Source organism: Balearica regulorum, chromosome 1 (assembly GCF_011004875.1).
Source record: "Balearica regulorum gibbericeps isolate bBalReg1 chromosome 1, bBalReg1.pri, whole genome shotgun sequence".
NCBI classification, from domain to species: domain Eukaryota; kingdom Metazoa; phylum Chordata; class Aves; order Gruiformes; family Gruidae; genus Balearica; species Balearica regulorum.
Genome location: NC_046184.1, coordinates 194,692,419 through 194,715,727, shown reverse-complemented (window position 1 = coordinate 194,715,727; position 23,309 = coordinate 194,692,419). Strand labels below are relative to the sequence as shown.

At 38.0% G+C, this 23,309-nt stretch overlaps 1 protein-coding gene across 1 annotated transcript in view; it reads left to right on the top strand.

Annotated features, from left to right (window-relative positions):
• The window catches only part of B3GLCT (beta 3-glucosyltransferase), a 67,646-nt gene that overhangs the window by 26,253 nt on the left and 18,084 nt on the right, over nt 1-23,309 (top strand). Inside the window, exons 5-8 of the mRNA XM_075742063.1 lie at nt 9,509-9,585; nt 12,991-13,102; nt 17,820-17,956; nt 19,307-19,370. Coding sequence (XP_075598178.1) covers nt 9,509-9,585; nt 12,991-13,102; nt 17,820-17,956; nt 19,307-19,370 — 390 coding nt within the window. The remainder of the gene's footprint in view (nt 1-9,508; nt 9,586-12,990; nt 13,103-17,819; nt 17,957-19,306; nt 19,371-23,309) is intronic.

Here is a 23,309-nt window from a genome sequence, read left to right as displayed (position 1 = left end):
TTGTTTCTTGTAAATTCTCCTGAGCATCTATACCAGTACTCGAAATACATATACCAAATTTCTTGCCTTGTGGAAGCTTCTTTCTGTTCTCCTGTTCCTTCTCTTCATTTCTTCTTCCTAAGTTAGAAAATGTATTTTAGGTTTACTTGGTAAGAAACTGTTGGGAGGAAGGGACCTGCTGCCCCATGTATCACAGTAAGTTAGCTAGGGAGACAACTGCCTCAAAATTGCTGTTAGTGAAGGATACTCCAGACTTTTTTTATCTGTGAATATAAAAATCTACTAAGAAATGGAAATACTTAAAACTTTGTGAGGCGAAGAATTTCAGTAGCTATTGCAATAAAAAGTTGAAGGTTAGTGAGCTTATATTTTTTCCATAGACTAAAGGGAGAGAAGAGCAGAAGACAGAAGTAAACCATCATCCATCTGTGTGTCCGACACATGGAATCTGCAAACCATCCAGTATTAGGATAGGCTTTATAGATTTTGAAGGGACAATTTGCTAATAAAGAATCAACAGAACCCCACAAATAGATTAATTTCATTGCTTGAAGTGTTTTTATGTGTTAGTTCTGATTGAGAAAGGATTTTAGTATTGTGGCTAATAATACTAGTTTGTAAGCTTGTGGTGGGCTGACCCTGGCTGGAGGCCAGGTGCCCCCCAAAGCCGCTCTGTCACTGTGCTCCTCAGCTGAGCAGGGGAGAGAAAATATAACGAAAGGCTCCTGGGTCGAGATAAGGGCAGGGAGAGATCACTCACCAATTACCATCATGGGCAAAACAGGCTCAACTTGGGGAAATTAGTTTGATTTATTATCAATCAAATCAGAGCAGGATAATGAGAAAAAAACCGAAATCTTAAAACACCTCCCCCGTCCCTCCCTTCTTCCCGGGCTCAACTTCACTCCCGATTTCTCTTACCTCCTGCCCCCCAGCAGCACAGTGGGACAGGGAGTGGGGGTTGTGGTCAGTTCATCACACGTTGTCTCTGCTGCTCCTTCCTCCTCAGGGGGAGGACTCCTCACACTCTGCCCCTGCTCTAGCGTGGGGTCCCTCCCACAGGAGACAGTCCTCCACCAACTTCTCCAACGTGAGTCCCTCCCGCAGGCTGCAGTTCTTCACCAACTGCTCCAGTGTGGTTCTCTTCCTACTATCTACTGTATATCACATGTCTGTCTTCTGTATGATTGTTTTAGTTAGAATTCTTGCAAACTCTGAGCTGTGGAGACACAGCTCCACAAAGTGATAAACAAAGAAATGGCATTCTAATGCAATTTATTGTTGTCATTCTAGGCTAGTGTTTCATTATATGCATCTCTGGCAGTATTTATTATAATAAACACTCAAATCCTTTCCAGATTTTTCCACATCTTTTTTTGTCTTGTTAGAAAATAAGACTGACTTTGGAATGTTGGTGATCATTAACTCTCAAAAGGGAAGATAGGGGAATCTAGGGACAGAAAGAGAAAACGAATTTGTGAGAACTCTTATACTGATTAGTTTCTTCCTCCAAAGGTACACTTTTTAATTAGCAAGTTCAAATACTTTTCTCAGTTTTCAAGATTCAGACTGCTGCTCAAACTAAGTATTAGACTGACTTAAAATCCATGTCATTATTTATTATTTTATTAAATCCCAGTTAACAGAAAGTATAGTACGTGTGCCATACTCACTTGGCACATCTGGACTAATGTTTGGACTATTTCTACATTAGGAAGTAGTTTGGTGCAAAAGGAGCAAATCTGTAGAGCAATGCAGTTGTTGCTGAGGAGCTTGTGCTGGTGTTGCATGACATTTCAAAGGGGTTTGCTTTGGACTGGTTCTGATTCCATTCTGTGAACTAGAGGTCCATTAGCAGTTGTAGCACATCTTCTGGTTTAGTTTCATCCCAAAGGAATACAATTTGTGCACTCTGTGATGTGAAACAGTGCAGTGAGTAGGAAAAAATGCACAAAAATCGACTTACCTAGACAGAATAAATGAGGCAGTGTTAGGAAGCAGTAGGAGCTGCTTTTGGTCTAGGTCTCAGTCTTGCAATTAGGTTTGAACTTAGTATGTCTTTTTTTGAAGGTATTAAGATTCCTGATAATAATTTTTAAATGAATCGATACCTCTGAATGTTACTTATATCTCAGTAGTTACGAGAATGAAATTAGTCAATTTTTTGTAATGTTCAGTTTGAAAAGTCAGGACTTGAGAACTCTTGTCAGCAAGCACTAATCGAAGACTCCAGACTTCATTTTGATCTTTGAAACACGTAGCCCAGTCTAGATTAAATGAAATTAAATTAGAAGTATTTTACGGTTTTTGGCTAATTGGCGGGAGGAGCATAATTCATTTGTTTATGGACATATATTTGGAAATTATTATTTTTTTTAAATTTAGTAGTTTCTTGAGTCCTCATGTCCTGATCACAGTTGAATTATGATCTATTCAAGTTTTCATCTACAAGGTTGGAGGCAATTGTATTGATGTCGACATTTACTGCTCCTGATCATGGGAAACATAGGCACACTTAATTCTTTGGATGACTGTTTTTCAGTTTGCTGCAGGACAATTATTTGTACCAGCAGTTGAGGAAAATCTTGTGGTGTCACATCAACATACTGCAAATCAAATTAACACTGATTACTACTGACCACAAGTGAATTATTTCTGGATCAGAAAAATCTTACTGGACCTTTTACAGATTTTCTAATTGTGAGAACTCTAGGCAGCATGTTAGCAATTGGCAGCATTGTAATATGCATCCTGAAATTTACTTCCACTACTGTTGAAGAACAACGCAGTAAAATCAAAAATCAGTGGCTACCAGCATCTTTCCCACATGAAAAAGTTACATCAATGATAATTCCAGGGTTTTGAGACAGAAATATATTGTCGCAGAAAGCTTTCTTTTTGATGATGAAATAGCTGGAATGTCAATTGTTATGCAATAAATTAACTGCCTAAAAATCTGTCCCTTCAGATACAAATACTGTAGCTATTTTCCAGGCAATGAATTGTTGGATCCAGCGTGCAAGAGCTCAGGAGTTGGTGCTTTGGTTATGCATTCAAGTATGTTTTACTGGCAGCTAAGTTGTGTTCTGAGGATTTCAATATAGTGTACAGTAGGAAAAAGGGATAAAATTACTTCCTCTTCATTTAAAATGCTTCCTTTTTTTTTGTCTCTTATCTGAAGTTATAGCCAGGAACACCTCAAATCACTTTCTTAAATTGCAGTTATTACTGCCACGTGATTGGGTAAATGCTTCTATCTTTTCTTTGATGTAAGATCATTTGATGACAGACACACAGCATCTTGCTCTTGATTTATGAAAGCACAGTACTGCTATGACCTTTCCCTGAACCCTTTGATACTGCACATAATATATTAAAAAAACTCAATTCTTTTTTAAAATGATAACCAGGCATCTGAGAGTAGAACAGAAGCAGAGTTTGTCTATAATGCAAAATAGTAGATTATTACGTTAGGCTTCCTGAGGAGTGAAAGACTAAAAAATGTCTCTTTATTGGATATTATGCTTCGTTAGCAATGTGGGTTTTTTTTAAACAGCTTAAAGGGAGAAATAGAGCAAAGGTTTTAAAAGGTCATGAACATCTTGGAGAAGCTCCCAAATAACTGACTTGTTAACGGGAAACAAAGTACTTGTGTTACAGTTGTATTGTAAAATAGTACTTTAAATCATTTGTGGGTTTTATTTGAAGGGGTATATTGAAGTACTATTTTGCCCTGAATTCTTGAACTTGATGCTCTGATAAACATTGATACTTATGTCTTTAAAACATAAAAAATATTTGAATATTTGAAACTATTTGAAATGTGTGTTGTTCTTTTCAACATTTTAGAGAATTGTTAGGATATGGAAAAGATGTAGTGTATAGTGTAGTATTTGAGGGTGGCAATTCCTAGCAAATCGATTGACCCACTGGATTTAGAGATAGGAGATTTGCTCTTATTTTCTGTCGTCCTTCAAGGTGTCTGTAGAAGTGACATGTTTTTGAAAATAAGGCTGTAGGGAGACTTCAGTGTGTATTCCACAGCTCTCCTTTGTCAAAGTAGTCATAAGGGATGGCTGGAAGAGCTTGGCTTATTTAACCTCCCAACGGGAGAGCTGAGGAGAGGGTAGATAGACTAGCTCTGAAGGTCTCTTAGGATTAATTTCTGAAAAGAAGATAAGAGAGTAGGGAAAATGTTGTTAGGTGCTTGCAGAGCATGTAGAGCAAAAGCTATGAGAACATTTTGAATTCTGGAACTGTGCAATTCAACAAGTGTCTAGAGTTTAGGATCTCCTCTCCTGCCTCCCAGTTCTGGGTTTTGTGAGGCAGTTTAATAAATATACAAAACGCAAGCATATATGCAAGACACTCTGCAGATACCAGTATAATGGACTCATTAAGAGCAGATTCCTATGCACTACTGCATTTTTCTATAATGTGTTATTATAAGTTTGCTAATTGCTCTGATCAGGTGGCTCAGTAATATATAAATAAACATATTACTGTCGTGTTTTGCATTTCACCACAGTTCCATATCTCTTGTAGTATGTAGTACTTGCAGTATTATGTCATATAGGGCATATAATAAATATTGGTGAGCAACATACAGTTTGAATTGTGTTCTAAAAAGTATGTTCTCACTAAACCATACACTTAAGGCAAGGTTTAGTTATGCTTAGGTGAAATTCGGTGGAGTCCATTCTACAGGAAAACAAAGCGAATGCAGGTCTGCTAGGGGGTCTTAGAGGATGTGACCGAGCTGTGGCTCTGGAAATCCAGTTTTAGCTGGGGATGATCTCTGCCATCCTGGGTGCCTACAGAGGTCCCCTTTAACCTTGCAGTCCATGAAAAGTTAGCCCTTTTCTTTGTTTTCACACAGTACTGTTTTGTTTTTATCAATTGTGCATTTCTTTTATTGGCTTTGGTAGATTAATATGAAATTGCATGTAGTACAGAAAGATTTCAGATATTTGTTTCAGGTTATCAGTTCTCTTTCTTAAAAATTCTTTTATTCTGATTGATCTCTTTCCTCTTTGGATATGCTATTCCCCAAGGTTTTTCACATGTTAATGTTTAGATTCCAGAACCAGAGTTTGATTTCAGTTCTGTTGATGATTTGTTGGGAAATTGAGCGTGTCACTAGCATCTTTGTACTTCACCTTGCATAAATAATACTAAATGATTTTAAAGGTACATATGAGGCTGTGTCAATGTCTTTTGAATTGGTCTGAAGATGTGGATCTAACCCTTTTATTCACACTTAGGGGTTATTTTTTGTAGAGTTTGCAATTATAATCTGAGGGAGGTATTACTGCTCTCACTGTGGTGATACAGTAGGTGGTATTTGGGGTAAAAATGTCTTATACAATATTTCACAAGTGATTCCATTTTTTGGTTTTGCCCTTTTAAAGTCAGCTCAGTTTTGAAAGTGGGGAGGGTAGTTTCTTGGTCTTCAGAAGTGATTAAATTATTTTATTTAAATTAAATTTGACTCATGATGTGTGTAAAGTGTTAATGTATGTGAAAGCATATGGGCACTGTAACTGTGGAAACAGTAGTTTCAAGATAAAATAACCAGTGAATACAGTACAGGGTATGGATGCATTTGTAGGAGAGTTTTATGAGAAACACAGACAGTGTCCAAGTTACTTATCACTACCTTGACTATCTAGCCATCCCCTGATGAGCTAGCCTGCACATGCCCTTTTACTCTCCAAAGCTGACATCAGGTACTTTTTGCCTTTTTCTGTCTTTGTACTGAAGGCAGAATAAATAAAATGAATAGGTCAGCCCAGTTCCACTAGGTTCAGAGTGAAAATACATAAAATGAGAAATGAAAAGCAACAGAGATACTCCTGTATTTTTGGAAGAGGCTATTTTACCCGTGCAGTGTTTGTTAAGCATCTCCTTTATTAAATCAGAATTGATGCATTGATAGAGATGGATGGAAGAAAAGGTATATGCAAGGTATGTATTTTCGTGTTTTAGAGGAAGTAGAGAGAGAGAGCAGGCTTATGAGAATGTCAAAAAGAAAAGATACCATGCAAAAATATCAGATTAGCTCAAAAAAAAGAGTGCTTTTTCTGTATCATCACTCCTTTGATCTGCACAAAGAAAGAGTTTGGGTTGTTTTGTTAAAGAGGAGATAAATGAGTATATGGTACAGCGACTTAGATTATGTAATTTACTTCATACTTTTTGCATTGGAAAGTGTTGTTTGTATGTAAAATGAATACAACTTCAGCCTTTAGTGTGATATAGACACTGAGTATATTATTAACTGTTTTTATCTCTGGCTCCTGTTGTGCATGGAATACATGGCCACATACAAATACTAGCAGAACTGCAGGGTTTCTATGCTTGTAAAAACAAACGTTCTTGTAAAGACAGAGGTTAGTCCTTTTATTTTCCTAGCTGGAATCCCATAAGCAAACATGGTTTTACCATGAAGTGGTTACATTTTAGTGAAATACTAGATGTTCCTCATACTGTTACTAAGATTTGCCACTTCCACTAAAAACCTCTGGACTTCTTTGGTTTTGCAATAAATTGAAACTAACAAGAAGCATATTCAATAGATCGGGTTGAACTAGAACCATAAATCGGAAACACTGATGTTTTAGATGCAGATGAATATCCAAATGTGAGTTTTGGCATTGTTTCTTTTCAATTGGGGTCAGTCACGATAGCATAAACATTTTTAAAAACAGTAGATCGTTATTTTTTGATAGGGTTAATGCACTCCTGAGAGACACAGTTATTCTTTAGAGTGGTGGTGATGTTTTCTTTCGTGTATGAAGTATGGAGGTTTTATGTGTTTCTAGGTGCTATGCTTAACTATCATTAAAAAGGATTTAAAGTAAACTTGGCAACAAGCAGTGTGAACTTTATCTTACAGCTTTTCTAGAGAATAAATAATTTTTATGTTTAAACATGAATTTTATGTTAATGGCATTGGCTTATATGCATTCATCAAACGAAAATGTTTGGCATATGCATGGTGTAAGTGGAAAGGAATTAGGCCCTTGAGAGGCCAAGATGGTTTGTCTTGGGAGCTGCCGAACCCTCCAGCCTGACAGAGGCAAGGCCGCTGCAGCTCTGCGTCCCCAGGTCCAATAGGCACGTGTGCGCGTGTTCCTAATAGCCACATGTGCACGCACACACACACTACATATGTTACGTGGTCATCAAAAGAGATCAACACAGAAACCACAGTACTTGCACAAACACAAACTGCACCAATGGCCTGACCTTGTTTCACCTCTCTGGCTGATCAGGATGAAAGCCTGTTTGTGGAATATGTATACATAGATATACATACCTACAATATGGATGCTTTCAGTAGCTGGTCTTTGACATTCAGTCTGTGCAGTCACTGGCCCTTGCATTCACGATCTCTGCAGCTGCCAGCATGCGAGCCTTGGCTTGCTGTGCCACTCACAGCTTCATTCCAGTTGATGGTGCTCAGCCCTGCTCCTGCACACGCACGTGTGCGCACACTATGGATCCTCACAGTATCTTTAGACACTTGGTGTATCCAGCAGTTGATCCCTAGACCCCGTGGCCTCCCTGTTGCCTGGCACACAGACACACACATGCAAATTGGTCTTTCTGGTAGCTGGTGCAGATTTATACCCTACCAGTACCTGATTCTTATGCCCCAGAGGTGTACATTGCTCTTCTGTAGTTGGGACCTCCTGCTTCCTCCAGCAACCATCACGGCCCTTGGTCTCTGGTGTCTGCCACAGACTTGTGGCTGCTCTGATACCTGGCTCCCAAGCCTCTTCTACACTTAGTCCAGCTTGATGCTCATGAGCAAGTACACACATTTACACACACACAACATGCATGCACCCTGCTCTCCGCAGTTTCTGACACCAGACAGGTGCACCTCTGACTCGTGTTTGCCCCTCCAGTTGCAGGCACTCAGACCTCCAAACGCACACAGGCACACAGAGTCCCCCGCCCAGGAGTTTAGAAACGGAGCGTGATGAGAAGGCAGGACAGACTGCAGTGATCAGTGCAGGGCATGGCCGGACAAGTGTCCTGACCAGCAATCTTTTAAGTGACCAACTCCTTTTTTCCCTTCCCTGTGCTTATCGATGGTTGTTCCTCCTCAGACCACTTTGATCCCTCTTTTCCTGACCTTTCACCTTCCTCTAAGCATCTTAAGTTTTGTGCCATCCCAACGTGCTCTTCCTCTGAGTCCTGTCCTGAGTCCCATGCCCCTGTAGGCAGTAACCCCCCTGACAGACTGTGAGTGGGGAGCCTCTCCTTTCTCTTTGGCTGGTGAGTGTCACACCTGGACAGGCTGATGGCTCCCCTGTAACAGCTCTGGGGGGTCAGGTGTTCAGTTTTCTCCAACTGCTATATTGGGGCTCCTCCTCTGTTACTGTTCTTCTGCACTGCTTTGTGGTTATGGAGATGAGGTTTTAATCACATAACCTAACAGTTGGTATAATGGAAAGGTGGGATCATTTACCTGCTAGTATTAAGTCATTTGTGTTGAAGTGCATTGGCATCACCAGTGCTTATGAGGTTAATTGTTGTAAGGAGATGTACTTTACATGGCGAGGAAGTTTAGATAAATTGGAAGATTAGGCTTTTCTGGCAGGATGATTTTTGCTTCAGTACAATTACCTAACCCAAAGGATTTAGACATTTGTAAGGTGGTTGAGACCTTAATAATGCTGCAGTGGAGAACTGTACTTGTAAATGTGGTAAATCAATGGAGTAAGGTACTGCCTATATATTAGGGGAGATACATATATCTCCCACTTTTTACATGTATGAACCAGTGAATAAATTATGCAGTTTAGTTTATCAGAGGGCCATGTCTGAAGGGTGTTTTCTTGGGAACTACTCCAGAATGATAGCTTGTCTACTAGACATCGTGATCTCCTACAACAGAAATTTCAAGTAACAAAAGGGCAAAGACATTTATGAAAAGATTTTCCTTTTCAGGAAGCTGCTTTGATTTTTCAGGAAGAAAAAAATGCTAAGTCCATTTTGATTTTTTGTGTAAACCTGTGGGGTTTTTGTCATGATGTTAGTGTGACAGGTCAGAGCTGAACTCAGCAAAGTAAAGAGTGTTAGAACTCCTGCATAAGCTCTGTGTAACATGATTGTCAGTGGAAGCCTTTATAGAATGCCCTACATTGTTTATAAGTCTTTCTTTACAGTATGGGATTTTATGATACGGTAAAGAAATTTGTATGATATATTGATTATATGGGACCTATGCAAAACATTTCACTTGAAGTGTATTACCTTTATATCTAATAGAGAACTAAGAAATCATGAGTTGGAAGAAGCACTTTCCCTAAATTGCAGGTCACCTTGTGTTGTCCCATCCTAAGTCATGTATTCTGCAGGGCCACTTGCCAGTAAAAAACAATGAAGAGCTAAGCAGTCATTCCTGAGTATTTTTTTTTACAATTAGTTGGCATTTAGGAAACAAAGTGCCTATAATTCAAGTTTAATGGGGATATTTTTATTTTTCTTAAAGGAATTACCTACGGTTCTGCTTATTCATCAGATGGACGGGCATGAAGGTGCATGGACAATATTACCATTAATGAGAGAGTAAGTGTAATGAGTGTCAGTTATTTTCAGAATTTTTTGCAACCAAGAATATAAATATTAAGTACTCAGGCCTCTTTTTTTCAGAAGCAAAGTATTTGAATGGGAGTTGCAACCTTATCTCTTCACTTTCCTAGTCTTCTTTTTTAGTTTTCCAAAGCAATTTTCTGTTAAATTTCATTAAATCAGAGAAAGGTACTTTAAGTAAAAGAATAACAATAATATAATGTAACTGAGCAACTACCTTCTTCAAATTGTCATGGGGTTTAAAATTGTTAAGGAAGTAAACTATTCAAAAGAAATATCATTTCAAATGTGTGTTTTCCTATTTGGTTCCCACTTCTCACAGTGTAAGGTGTGAGGTATTTCAGAACTTTTGACCTTTCAGATTACTTGGCTGAATGAAGTGGATAAATCATTCCTTAAAAATAGATGATAATACCTGTTTCAGATTTCTATCTTTTGTTGCTTATAGTGTTTCTGAGAGGTGGTACACCTCTATAGTGAAAAAGTGTAGGTTTTGACATCTTTTTAGAAGCTGTATGGCCGGTTTTCATCTTAGTATGGTCAGAGAAGACAGGTAATTTCAAGTATCTTTTCTGCTTAGATTATGCAGGTGGCTCCAAGGAAGCAATGATTCCTCCTTCAGAAAGTCCTAAAGCTCCATTGTAGTGAAGGCTCTCCTTTGCCTAAAACTTGCATTTGAAAATGATGCCAGAGGCTCTGCAGCCTATTGAGGTTTAATTTAGTAAATATAATTTATTAGAATTACTCAAAAGGATGTTTCTGTTTTGGTTTGAGGTTTTTGCATCAGACTGGTTACAGGACAGGATGCTTTTCCCTCTTCTGCTTTCCATGGCTTTCCCTGTGTGTAGAAACAGGAAAATAGTGCTTGTATAGTAGCTATCTTTGAGATATATGTAAACTGTGAAAAGAAGCAAAAGGAGAATTAAAGTAAATTGAAAAACTGGAAGATGATGTTCCAACTATCAATCATCTTTGGTTTTCCTTCTTAGCTCCTATTTCAGTGACCTAGTGGTTTCTCTTCTGAATTATTTATGTCTTGCTGACAGGGTTTACAGATACAGCTCTGACAAGACAGCAAAACTCAGAAGCAAAAATACAAATGCTAGTTTGTGAGATAAAGCAGAAGCAAATTCTTCCAGAAATCAGAAGAGGAATCTTAAGTAGAGGATTTCCATCTTGAAGAGAATTCTGGAATATGAAGTTCCTTGTATCTACTGTTTCACTTAATACTTTTGGCAGAACGAAGACATGGAGTAGTTTAGAAGCATGGAGATGTTGTGGGGCTTGTACTTTTTAGTTTTTTCAATGGATAGAAGAGGAGGAAGGAAGATTAAGGGATCAGCCCATTCTGCAGCAGCTGATGATGCTAGGAATTGTGATATAAGATGCATTCTTATCTGAAAACTGCTTTCAGAAGAAAGGCTTCCCTCAGTTCTGTGGTTGTCAGCATTTTTAAGTAGGCCTCGAAACAGTTATGACAATTCTTAAGTTTTAGTTCTTGGACACAGGTTAGTGTGGACAAAATAGTTAATTTCAGAAGATGTAATGATATCAATGGATGTCTTATGACACAGTATCCTTACTGTCTCCAGAAGGCCCACGGCATTTCTTCTCAATAACCACGTTCATCAAGCAGAGAAGAAATCCCTTTTTTAAATTATTGCCCTGGATCTTACCTGAGTATCTCCAATGGCTCCTTGACATCTGAACTCCAAATTTGTGTACTATGAGGTCTACATAAGACTCTCTGCAAGCCTGAAATACTTAGCCTTGAAAATCATTCTGTTTGTCCATCAGTAGCTAGATGAACAGATCATTCTTTTTGGGAACTTGTATGTGCAATATTCACAAGATACAGAAATTCTTTTTGTGTGGATCATTCTAGTGTTTTTCTCCTTGCCCCTCACCCACCTGCTTTTGCATAAATCCAGATATTTCTCTCCTAAAGTTCTAGCTGAGCACTAAAGTGTGAGACAAAACCCTTCAGTCTTCACAGGGCATTGAGTACTGTACATATTTAAAAATATGAGGATATCTGATACCCTTTCTGTACTTGTTTGGCAAGTTTTAGAAGGAACAGCTAGGAAGTGTCTTTCCCAGTTGATTGTACCCTGTTTGCTTGCCTGAATGGCAAAGAGTTCCCCAGATTTCAGTGTTGAGTAGTGTCGTGGTTTAGCAAGTATATGCTTTTATTAACTAAAAGGATGAATTGTGAGTTCTTCTGGCTATTATAGTTTAGCGGATTAAGTATCATAAGCAGAAAGCAGTGAATAATCAAATATCATTGCAAGACACAGAGGAAAGGTAGCTTTATAGGAAGATGGCTTGTCCCAGATAAAAAAGACTGAACTAGTTTAGCACCTGGCACCCATCTGGTGCTTCTAGCATGTAATTTAAAGACCTGCAGATGCAGGTATCACATGTTCTAGCACAAAATATTTCTCAGGTAATGGGTTTGGTTTTGTTTGTTGGTTTTTTGTTTGGTTTTTTTCCTAGGCAAATATTGTTCCCTAAAACATAAATTATCCTATCACCCTTTTTTACTTATTTTTGCTGACTTACATTTCTGCCGTTTATTTTCATTGCTGATTTTATCAGTAGACAAAGCTGTAAAGGAAGAAATCTGTGATGTTCGTAGATGCTAATTTTCTTATCCCTCTCTTCAGATGATTTCTTTAATTAAATCAATGTAAAAGCTATACAAAGGAAACTGGACAAGTAATGATTGGATTTTTTTTCCATTAGGATGTCATGAATAAATAAGGTTTTGTTTTGTGAAGTAGTGAAAGAATTAAGTTGAGAGGAGTATAGAAATAAGAAATGAGAACTTTCTGAAGGAGTTGGGAATCCTGCACTGAGCTAGTGTCAGCTTTGGGGAAGGTAGGGAAGTCCCTGCAATCTGTACTGAAAAAGCTAATGAAGTTTTTAGGTTGGGGATGCTCCATGTCAAACAGCTGTGAGAAAAGCTGTCATTAGGCATTTTCATGATTTTTGCAATGGTGTCAGATGCCCAACAGTGGGGCTCCTTGGAAGAACGTTAAGATACAGAAGGGAGGGTAACTTAAACTGCTATCTATAAACCTCTGTATTCATAGGTGGCTATTAGACCTATAGTACCTGTAAGTTTCTAAATGGACATTCTTTATGTATCTGTATTGCCTTCTTTCTGGAATAACTAGGGCTGTATAAATAGATAGCAGCAGAGGCAATATCTTTATCCATTCACTGTAGTCCTTTGATATGTAATTCCAAGTTAGTAGTAAAAGTTTCTGTGTAAATGAATGATTGATTGCAAAGTACTTAGATTTGGGGAGTGTGGGTTGAATCTATCATTCTGTTTATAAGCCAGTTTATTAGTAAAATGTTAATTTCTTTTGTTAGTTTCTCTGTTACCTATGGTAGAAACTCCTCCTGGATTTTCTTCTGTGAAGAAGACACAAGAATACAAGTTGTAAAGCTGCTAGAAACACTTGGAAGATTTGACGGGTCTAAGGTGAAATAAAAAATCAGATATTTAACTTTCTTTTGAATGTGCTTGAATGGGTTTTTAGATGAAACGTGGAATCATTTTAAGTACAAAATTATAAATACAGAATTTTATAATTCCTAGTTACGGAACAGTTTCACTGGTCCAGAATTTAATTTTATAACACTACCTGGATGTCTCAGAGCTCCAAACATTGGAAAAGATTTATCCAAACAGCTTAAAATAGGGGGATGGATTTCTGTTGCTGAGGCTGAGAGCGAGCAAGGTATTTAACATGAAGTAGTATGAGCGCCTGTCTAAGCTGTTGAAGAACTGTTAAAATTCAGCAGAGAAAAGATTACTTCTGTGGATAACCTGAAAATCATGTAGCATCAGTAAAAAGATGAATATAGTCTGCTGTGTGGTCCCCCCTCCCCATTTTCCTGTCTGTCATCAGTTCTAATTATCATCAGACAGAATGACTGATCTTAGTTTGCTTACTATCTCTGATCTAATATAGTAGGGTATTTTATTTGCATTCTCTTTCTGAACTGTCTTGGTGATAAGATAGTTTTCTTTACCTGCTGGAAAAGAAACATCACCAGAAGACTTGCAGAACAAAAGAAAAATGGAAGAAACAAAGTAAATTTGGCAATGCAACTGACACGAAAGCTGTTAATGTTTAGAATCCACAGTGTTCAGAAAAAAATTCAGCTTACTGTCCGTCCTTTGCCTGGAATAAAACAAGCCAAAATCTCCTGTGCAAAATATGTTTTGCCTCTTTATTGTTACCTTGACTGAGTACTGAACTCTGCTTCAGGTCTCACGTGGCCTTGTCGTGTGTTTTCTCACAATTCTTTTCTAAAATGGTAATAATAGTAATTCAGAGATCTTACATTTTTAAATGCTCTGTCTCAAAATGGCTGACTGGATATATTCAGGCCTTCGGAATATCCATTTATTTCTATTTCAGAAATACCTACTCCTAATTGATGTTCTCAGACTAGAAGCATAAACATATTTGTTCTAGATGCTGCCCTTATGCCAGTTTTAATTTTTCACATTACATGTAAATTCTATTACAATAACAAATTATGTTCCAACCTGCATTAAAAGGAAAATAAAATGTTTTGCTTTTGTAATCGTCATGTTAGTGTAACAGTCCATAGTTGATTCCTTACATATAGTAGTAGTCCATCAGTCACAAAATATGAGGTGAGTTAGACCAGAATGAGCTTATTGATTATTCATTTTAAAATGTCAGCAGTCTGCACAATAAAAAGCTGGTATACATTAACCACAATAAAAGGTCTATAAGGGGCATGCGAATAGCTGATGAATCTGCAGCTTTTCAATCTGGATATGTAGAGATTAGTAACAGAACTATTGAGACTGATATTTATGCAATACTCAGTGAAAACAAATGTGTAAAAGTATTATAGGAGACTGTAGAGGAATGTTAAGAGAATGACCTGCATTGATAACCAAGGACATTATTGACTGCAGTAAAACTAAAAAACATTGAGGAACATCTGATGTACGTTAAGACCTCAAGGCAAGCACTCAGATGGTGAATTATATCTAAACATCGGGAAACACGTTTTTTACTGTGAGGGTGACCAAGCATTGGCATAGGTTGCCCAAAGAGGTTGTGGAGCGTCCATCCTTGGAGATACTTGTAAGCCATCTGGGCACGGTCTTGGGCAACCTGCTGTATTGGTGGCCCTGCTTGAGGAGGGGAAGTTAGACCAGATGATCCCCAGAGGTCTCTTTCAACTTCAACCTCTCTGTGATTCTATGTTTCAACAGCAGATTGATTCAACCTGTGCTTTTGTAATCGAAGATGGCAGCAAAATTAAACCAAATTTTATGTGCCACTCCTCTTCCTGTCATCCTAATAGGATGGTAGACTACAGCCCCAAAGAATATACGAGAATGAATAAACCAAGCCGATGGGTAGGAATGACTTAGTAGCTGTTGATACTTAAAGGGTAGAAAAGATTTGTCTAAACAGTTTCTCTTTGAGAATCATAAGAACTCATAAGATGTTGTAGTAAGACACAGTGAAGATGTGACAGCTGAAAATCTCCTCTCCTCTGTGTCAGACGCAAGTCCTGAACAGATGAATTTGGCGCACTTGTCTTGGTATTTGTGAATAAGTGGGTATGAAAGTGAGTGGGTAGAATCAACTTGATTAGCAAGTTAGGTAAAGTCACCTCAGCCTTCACTGAGGTCTGACATTGAGTTTTGTTGCATCACATTCCTTCAGCTATTAATTTAAAGTGTTCTGAAGGCTTTGGAGTGCTCTTACTAAAGGTAGTTGATTCCTGCCAGTTTTGAAGCACAACGTATTAACTGATCCGGTGGATGGTAGTTATCCATAATGCAATGAATCACATTCTTTTTTTTTAATCCACTTTTTTTTTCTATATGCAATTTGATGACCACTATTCCTTAAGTTACTTTGTAAGCACCTTTGCATATAACTAATTTAATCTTGTAAAGCCAGCCTGCACAGATTGACTTGTCCTACATATCACTGTATAAACAATGTTATGACCAAGTAAGCTTGGAGAGTATTGGCTGTAACCTGGAATGCCTTCACTGTGATTTGTGGCTTAATATTGCCAGAAAAAATATTATGTGAAAGCCTGAGGAGGGTATATGTATAGGTTTAATTTTCTTTGTTTTATAGAGAAAGGAAAGTAAGGTTATTTTTTTTTAACCTATAGATTGTTTTGGTGTAAAAATTAGCCTGCAAAATTAGGATAAGTAAAGGTTTGGTTTTTTTTTTTACTCTGTAATGTAACAAAGTGGAGGTCCAGAAAAAAATTGTCTGCAGATGGTACTGTCATATTAAAATGTTACTATTTACTAACTATTTCTGAAACAGAATATTGTGCTTGTGTTATGAACATTTCAAAGCTTTGGAGACTCTAAAGTGTTAAAAATGGTATGCACAAATGCTTCTAAAGAATTATTTTGATTCTTTTAAGGCAATCATTTTGCATAAAAATTAGTGTGTTTGCCCATTTTTTTACCTCCCAATATTTTGGTTTTTAATCCTTCCAGTGACCACTATTGAGTCGTTCCAATAAAGAAAGGAGAAAACAGTCTGTTTTGTTTCAAGGTATAAATCAAAGGCTTAGTAAGGAGGTATGAGGTAGCAACTCCTATGAAGGTGGTTAAAAAAAATGGTGGGAAAAAATCTCCACCCTTACTTTCTCCATATATTGGGTAGTGTCAGGCTGAATGTCCCCTGGGGCAGCCACGCTTGAGTACTCCTGCCAGGCTCAGCCAGTAGGTTTTGGCTGGAGGTGTCTTCTGGTGCATGCAGGCCTCTCTTCTGCTGTTTGTTGACTGCTGCATCCTGGCCAAATCTCAGTCATTGCTCCTCATCGACTCTGGGGAGCTATAAAATTTATCTCAGTCTATATATCAACATCTGCTTGGAGTTAGAAAGAAGGCTACTGAGACGCAAGATCCTCTTGAGGTTAGACTGGTTTATTTTGGCCGGATGTTTCTACAGTACTTTTGCTTGAATATTTTCCCTTTTGTGTGGAATTTTGTGTAAGTTATTTATTTATCTCATGTGAAGTGTGTGAACTGTGCTAATGCCTTGAAGGAATTTTTCATTGTTGCTGATAGCTGCCCCTTTAAAGGAGAGGCAAAATCAGATATGGCAGGGAGTATGGAGAAAGAGAATCTTTTGTGAAAAAACAGTTGTCCTAACTTTGAATCTATTTTAGTGATGAATTGTCAGGAATTGAGAAATTGTCAGGAAAAAGAAAAGCCTGAGTTACTGTCATAATGCAAAGAACTTCACACTTCAAAGCTTTAATATAACCATTAAGGTGATTCAGAATTCTGATTCATCGTTTGTGCTTGTAGGCCTGAAAAGTAGTTTATGTGTTTTTAATTATATATATACACACATATATTCTTTTTCCCCTTCATTAGAGTCCTTATTCTGCAAAAATTTGGGGGTATACGTGTTTTAATCCATTCTAAACACAAAGATTAAGAAAGTAACATGAAATAAATAGTATTTAAGTCTGTTAATCTGTTAATTATTTTCAGATACAGCAGAGTCAGCAGTAAATTCTTAAAAACTGTTACTTAAAACTCTAATAATACTACTACTACTTGATTTTTTACTTTACAAATGCATACTTGGGACCTTCTTCATTCAACTGTGTTGAAGATCAAGATATCTAAAATGTATTTGCTTTTTAAGTTCCTTAATGTAGAAGAGGCTAGACAGATGGAACTTCAAAATGAATATATATAAAGTTCCTGAATGTAACACTTTTGAGTGTCTTGTCAAGTCAGTAGTCAGTTTGGGCAGTCAAATACTGGAACAAGTTGCCCAGAGAGATTGTGGAGTGTGTTCAAAGCATGACAGGACAGAGTCCTGGGCAACCTGCTCTGGCTGACCCTGCTTGAGCAATCTCAAGAGGCCCCTTCCAACCTCAACCCTACTATGATTCTGGGATCCAGTGCTCTTTGAACAAGTGGTATCCAGGACATATGCTGGAGTTTGAAAATACAGTGTGTATTTTAATTCAGAGAACTGCCTTTACTTTCATTTCTTACAAAGTACAATTTTTGTCCAGATTATTGTGAACAATACGCTTCCCTTGTTTTTGTTTTCAGGTTTGCTTTATTCAGCATGAATGCAGTCGTCATCTTCACTAAAAGGATGCTGTAGATGAACAAAATTGTTTCCTATATTCCTTTACAGGAGTGGTTTTTAGGTAAAGCATTATATGATGAAGAATCTACAATAATTCACCATTATGCCTTTGCTGAAAATCCTACAGTCTTTAAATTTCCAGATTTTGCTGCTGGTTGGGCACTTAGCATTCCACTTGTTAACAAGTAAGAATTGAATTTTTAGTCACTTCTTGCTTATTGATAGTAGTTAAGAATATTTAATTTATACAATTTTTCTAGATGCTAGTCAATGTTATTTTAATGAGTTATGATGTCATATGGATTAGTATTTGCTATGAAAGATGAAGGTGTTTCTGCAGTACAGTTGAAGGTCTTATTGCAGATCATGTAGACATACACAGTCAAATGTTAATTTTGAGATATCTTTGACTTGAAGCTGCTGATCGCAGCTTAGCCACAGCAGACAGCTTGGATTGTACTCAACCAGTGCAGGCTGGCCTCTTGTGGATTTGACTTCAGAGCCTACACTGAGCTTTTGCTGCCGCCACCTGTATTATCAGCATCCATGCTGATATGTGTAAGCCTACTTTAGTTTGAGGATCTAAGGTGCATAGTAAGATATTCAACGAGGCACAGTAATGTACAACTGGCTCTTGAGTATGCCTACATAGACTTGCGGTCCCACTATAAACCTACTTGGAAAATACTCCTTCCATTTCTTCCTTATTCTACACAATCCAAGCATAATTATTATAAACAAACACTTAAGAATTCATTAGTAGACAAAGATACATAAATAGATTTCTATCATTGCTCTGTGTGTGATTTATTTTGCTTCACTCTGCCTATCTAAAAGTTAATGTCATATCAGCTACTTAATAGGTGTCCAGTACTAGTTGTTCCACTAGGTCAATGCCATCTGTTGTCATTTTAAAAATGTATTCTCCCCCAGACAGCAGTTTTATTCGTGGATCTTAGAGTGACTGCATTGCCCTCTAGAAGTATTTCTTATGCTATAGAGATGTTTATTTGAGATTAGATGCTTAGTTTTTAAATGAGATTTGAAAACTTCATAGATTGCAAAAGTTGAATGCATTTTGCTGTAGCAAGGATTGATGTTTTCATAAATTGAAGGTGCCTAAATACTGTGCTTTGGAATACACCAAAAAGAGAATTGTCTGAAGTATGAGGTGCTGATCAATATTGAGCTTCAAATGCACTGCTGCTTTTAATCTGTTGAAAATGTTATGCCAGACTCTCCATCTACTCCAGATGAGAACTTTCTTCTTGGGCAGGAAGAATGTATCAAAATGTGTGTGCTGAAAACCAATATTAACGTCGTCATGCTGTGATCAGATAAAAAAAAATAAAATTGATATGACAAAGAAATACAAGTTGCTTCTTGGGACAATAAATACAGATGCGTGATTTATTATTTTTTTTCTTCCTTATAAGATGGTCAGTAATACCAGCCACACTTTGCTGCATACACTAATAATTGAATTTTTTTTAATATGTTTTTTTGAGTAAATTTCTTCAACTTTAATTGTATAGGCTTGCAAAGAAGTTGAAAAGTGAACCACTCAAGTCTGACTTTACAATAGATTTAAAGCATGAGGTAAGCAGTGATGTGGTGTAAGAAAAAAAATTGTCTCAAATCTATTTGAATGGTGATTAATAATAATGGAAATAACAGATTTTTCTTAGATGCTGCTAAAAAGTTTGAATGTGATGGCATGTTTAATTTCCCTTCCTTTAGAATATTGTAATACTTTAAAAGGATAATTCAAGCATAGAAGTATTCATGAATAAAATTGCATTCATCTATGAATACATCCATGGTTGTATACAGTAAAGTATCTTCTAAGGCTTTCTCTATAAAGGAAAGAGACTTCCAATTCATGAAGTGTAAGCTGACATGAATAGGAACACAGATATTAGTCACCCTCACTCACTTTCTAAATTGGACTCTAAAAGTTAAATATTATGGAGTTTGGATTAAATAGTCTGAGGAGCCTAACTGTTGTGTCAGCAATCAACTCTGCAACTTGCAGCATGGAAATCTGGAAATTTTTTGTTGCCTCTGGTGTGGTGGGTGGACCCTGGCTGGAGGCCAGGTGCCCACTAGACCCAATCTGTCACTCCCCCTCCTTAACTAGACAGGGGAGAAAAGGTACAATGAAAGGCTTGTGGGTCAAAATAAGGACAGGGAGACATCATTAACCAGTTATTGTCATGTGCAAAACAGACTGAACTTAAAGAAAAATTCATCTAATTTATTATCAACCAATACAGAGTAGAGCAATGGGAAATGAAACCAAATCTTAAAACACCTCCCCCCCACCCCTCCCTTCTTCCCAGGCTCAACTTCACTCCCCGTTTCTACCTCCTCCCCACTCAGCGGCACAGGGGGATGGGGAACAGGGGTTGTGGTCAGTTCATCACACGTTGTCTCTGCTGCTCCTTCCTCCTCAGGGGGAGGACTCCTCACACTCTTCCCCTGCTCCAGCGTGGGGTCCGTCCCACGGGAGACAGTCCTCCACCATCTTCTCCAACGTGAGTCCTTCCCATGGGCTGCAGTCCCTCCCACGGGGTGCAGACCTTCAGGAACAGACTGCTCCAGCGTGGGCCCCGCACAGGGTCACAAGTCCTGCCAGCAAACCTGCTCTGGCGTGGGCTCCTCTCTCCTCAGGGCCACAGGTCCTGCCAGGAGCTTGTTCCAGCACAGGCTTCTCATGGGTTACAGCCTCCTTTGGGTATCCACCTGCTCTAGTGTGGGGTCCTCCATGGGCTGCAGGGGGACAGCCTGCCTCACCATGGTCTCCACAGGCTGCAGAGGAATCTCTGCTCCAGCACCTGGAGCACCTCCTCCTCCTCCTTTTGCACTGACCTGGGTGTGTGCAGAGTTTCTCACATTTTCTCACTCCTCTCTCTGGCTGCAAAAACTGCTGCTTCTCTTTTTTTTCCCCCTTCTTAACTCTGTTATCTGAGAGGCTCTACCACTGTCGCTGATTGGCTTGGCCTTGGCCTTGGAGCCGGCTGGCATTGGCTCTATCAGACACAGGGGAAGCTTCTAGCAGCTTCTCACAGAAGCCACCCCTGCAACCCCCCACCCTGCTGCCAAAACCTTGCCATACAAACCCAATACATCTGGTTTGCGACAGTTTTAAAAGGTAGCCACTAGGTCTTTCAGCGAATGAGTGAGTTGACTGAAAGAAAATGAGAAGAAAGGAGTGGGGGGATCTGAAAGAGTATCAGTGCTACCTTTTCTGAAGCTTTTTTTTTTTTTCTGCCTTCAAAATGTTTGTGCAGCACAGAGTTTTGTACTGCTACCAAAGTGAACTCCTGAACCAGGGTGGAAGGTGAGGATGAATGTGGAATAAGCTTGCTGATTTTGGCCTGGAATTATGCATGATATTGAATTTGGTTTAATTTTTTAAAACTCCTGAATGTCAGCTATAAATTCTGGTTCCAGCCCCCAAAAAGATCACCTTACTTAAAACTACTGCCTCTGTTACAGATCTTTGTTCTGTAATGGTTATAAACCTCCTCACTTCCAACATAAATTTACAGTGTATTTATAGAGTATAAATTGGTAGCATATTTAAATGAATTGGGTTTTGTGCCAATACAATTCTTTCACCATTTCCCCTCCTTGACTGATGTATTTTTCAAAAGCAATTAGACGCCTCTCAGCTTTCATTTTGCTACGTGAAACAAGCCAACAAGCTGTTTCTTTCCTCTTGTTAATTTTTTTAAATGCAAGAACTTGGGCTTCTGTTAATCTTTTTGTAAGTTACTTCAAAGTCATTCATATATTCTCAATATTCAAGTCTACCTCAGCACTGACAAAGCCTCTAAATATAATGTCATAAAAAAAATAATCATTAGCAAATATTTCTTTTATGTGCCACAGATTGCTTAATGAAAAACAATTGATCACTCGACTGGCAAAATGACTTCCGTCCACTTCTTACTCTGTTAGCAGTTCTTTGCGTATGTTTCATTTCAAATTTATTGCCATTGATAACCTACTTCAGCCCTGTAGTTATTCTTTCTGCACAGTCTTGTGTCTCCCTAGACACAGTTCCATTCCCCCTCATTTATTTTATAAATCACCATCTTCTCTTTCTTGAATCATTTTTATCTCTACGTCCTTCTTGTGTGAATCAAGATTGACAACAAAACAAAGGATATAATCTGTGATCTTTAGTGATTGTATGTAATGTTTAAATTTATGAAGGATGATAAATGTTTTAAGAAATGTTTTAGTTTGACAGAGTCCTAATAACATATGCCTCTAGTCTTTGGTATGTTATTGTGCTCTGTATCAGGTTTTTTTTACCCTACTACTTTCCAAGTCCCTATTTCTTATATCCATAACATTTATATCACTTTGTATCTAAAAATTCCATCTTGCAAATATGGTAAAGGGGTTTTGTTGTGCTTCCGCTCATTTGTAGATTGCTTTTTAGACTTTTTGTAACTGCACAATATATAGCATATTCCCTGATGCTTATTCAGGACTGGAAGTGAATAATAGTTTTTTGTGTATCTGACATTAGATTTGAACTAGGACTAAGACTAAGACTATTTCTTGTCTTTTTATTGTAAATCCATTTCCATTGTTTTAGGAACAGTCTGTCATCCTGTTCCATAACTCAAAATGTAACTCTAACCTCACTTCTGAAATATGATAGCGTCACACCGTTCTAAGGCTTTCCATTGAAGATTTCATTATTCAGTGGGAAATCGTAGCACATTATGAACTTTCATAAATAATTCATGTTAAGTTACAATTGTTAAATATTCTTTGTGATGCAGGAGTGTTGCTTCTTTGTTGTTTCATCTGATAGACATGAATTCTGAACTAATACAATCTTAAAATGTACTGGAAGCTCTTCAGAAATCCCACCCCTTGCTGTTAGGTTCTCTTCCAGCTAGAAGGCAGGGTCAAGAACCACTTATATCCCATAATGTGAATGTGGTGACAAGGCAAAAAGAGAACCTTGGAGATATGTGTGTATTTATTGGCTGCTCTTAGGACAATGTGTATGTTTTAGGTGTCATTTGCATACTCCTCCTCTACTCCAAGCACTATCAATAAGATTTGTCTTAACTGCCACTCATGCTTATGCATTTTCTTCCCTATAGAGTGGCCTTTCCCTTTAGTACTTTGTTGAACTCATCTGTAATGCTAAGATCATCTGTGTTTTCAGAAGCATTGCCAAAACAGCAAATAAACAGACCACTTAATAATGGTGAAGCTAAGAAATTAGAACTTACAAACTAGAAACTAATATTGAAGGAACCTGCAGCTTACAGTGGTTTAGCAAGTCACTATTTGCTGAGCAGTGGTAGTGCCCATGTTTGTACTCACAGGTCCCAGTCATCTGCATCCACTCAGTTACAAGGAAAAATACAGTAATTTAAACTCTTTCCAGTGCAATCAAACTAAATGTTGATGAAACTTAAGTTTCAAAAATATGATTGTATTCTCCAGCCTGCCCCCAGTCATAACAAGGCCTGTAACAAACTTCTGTTTTATTTCCTTTAA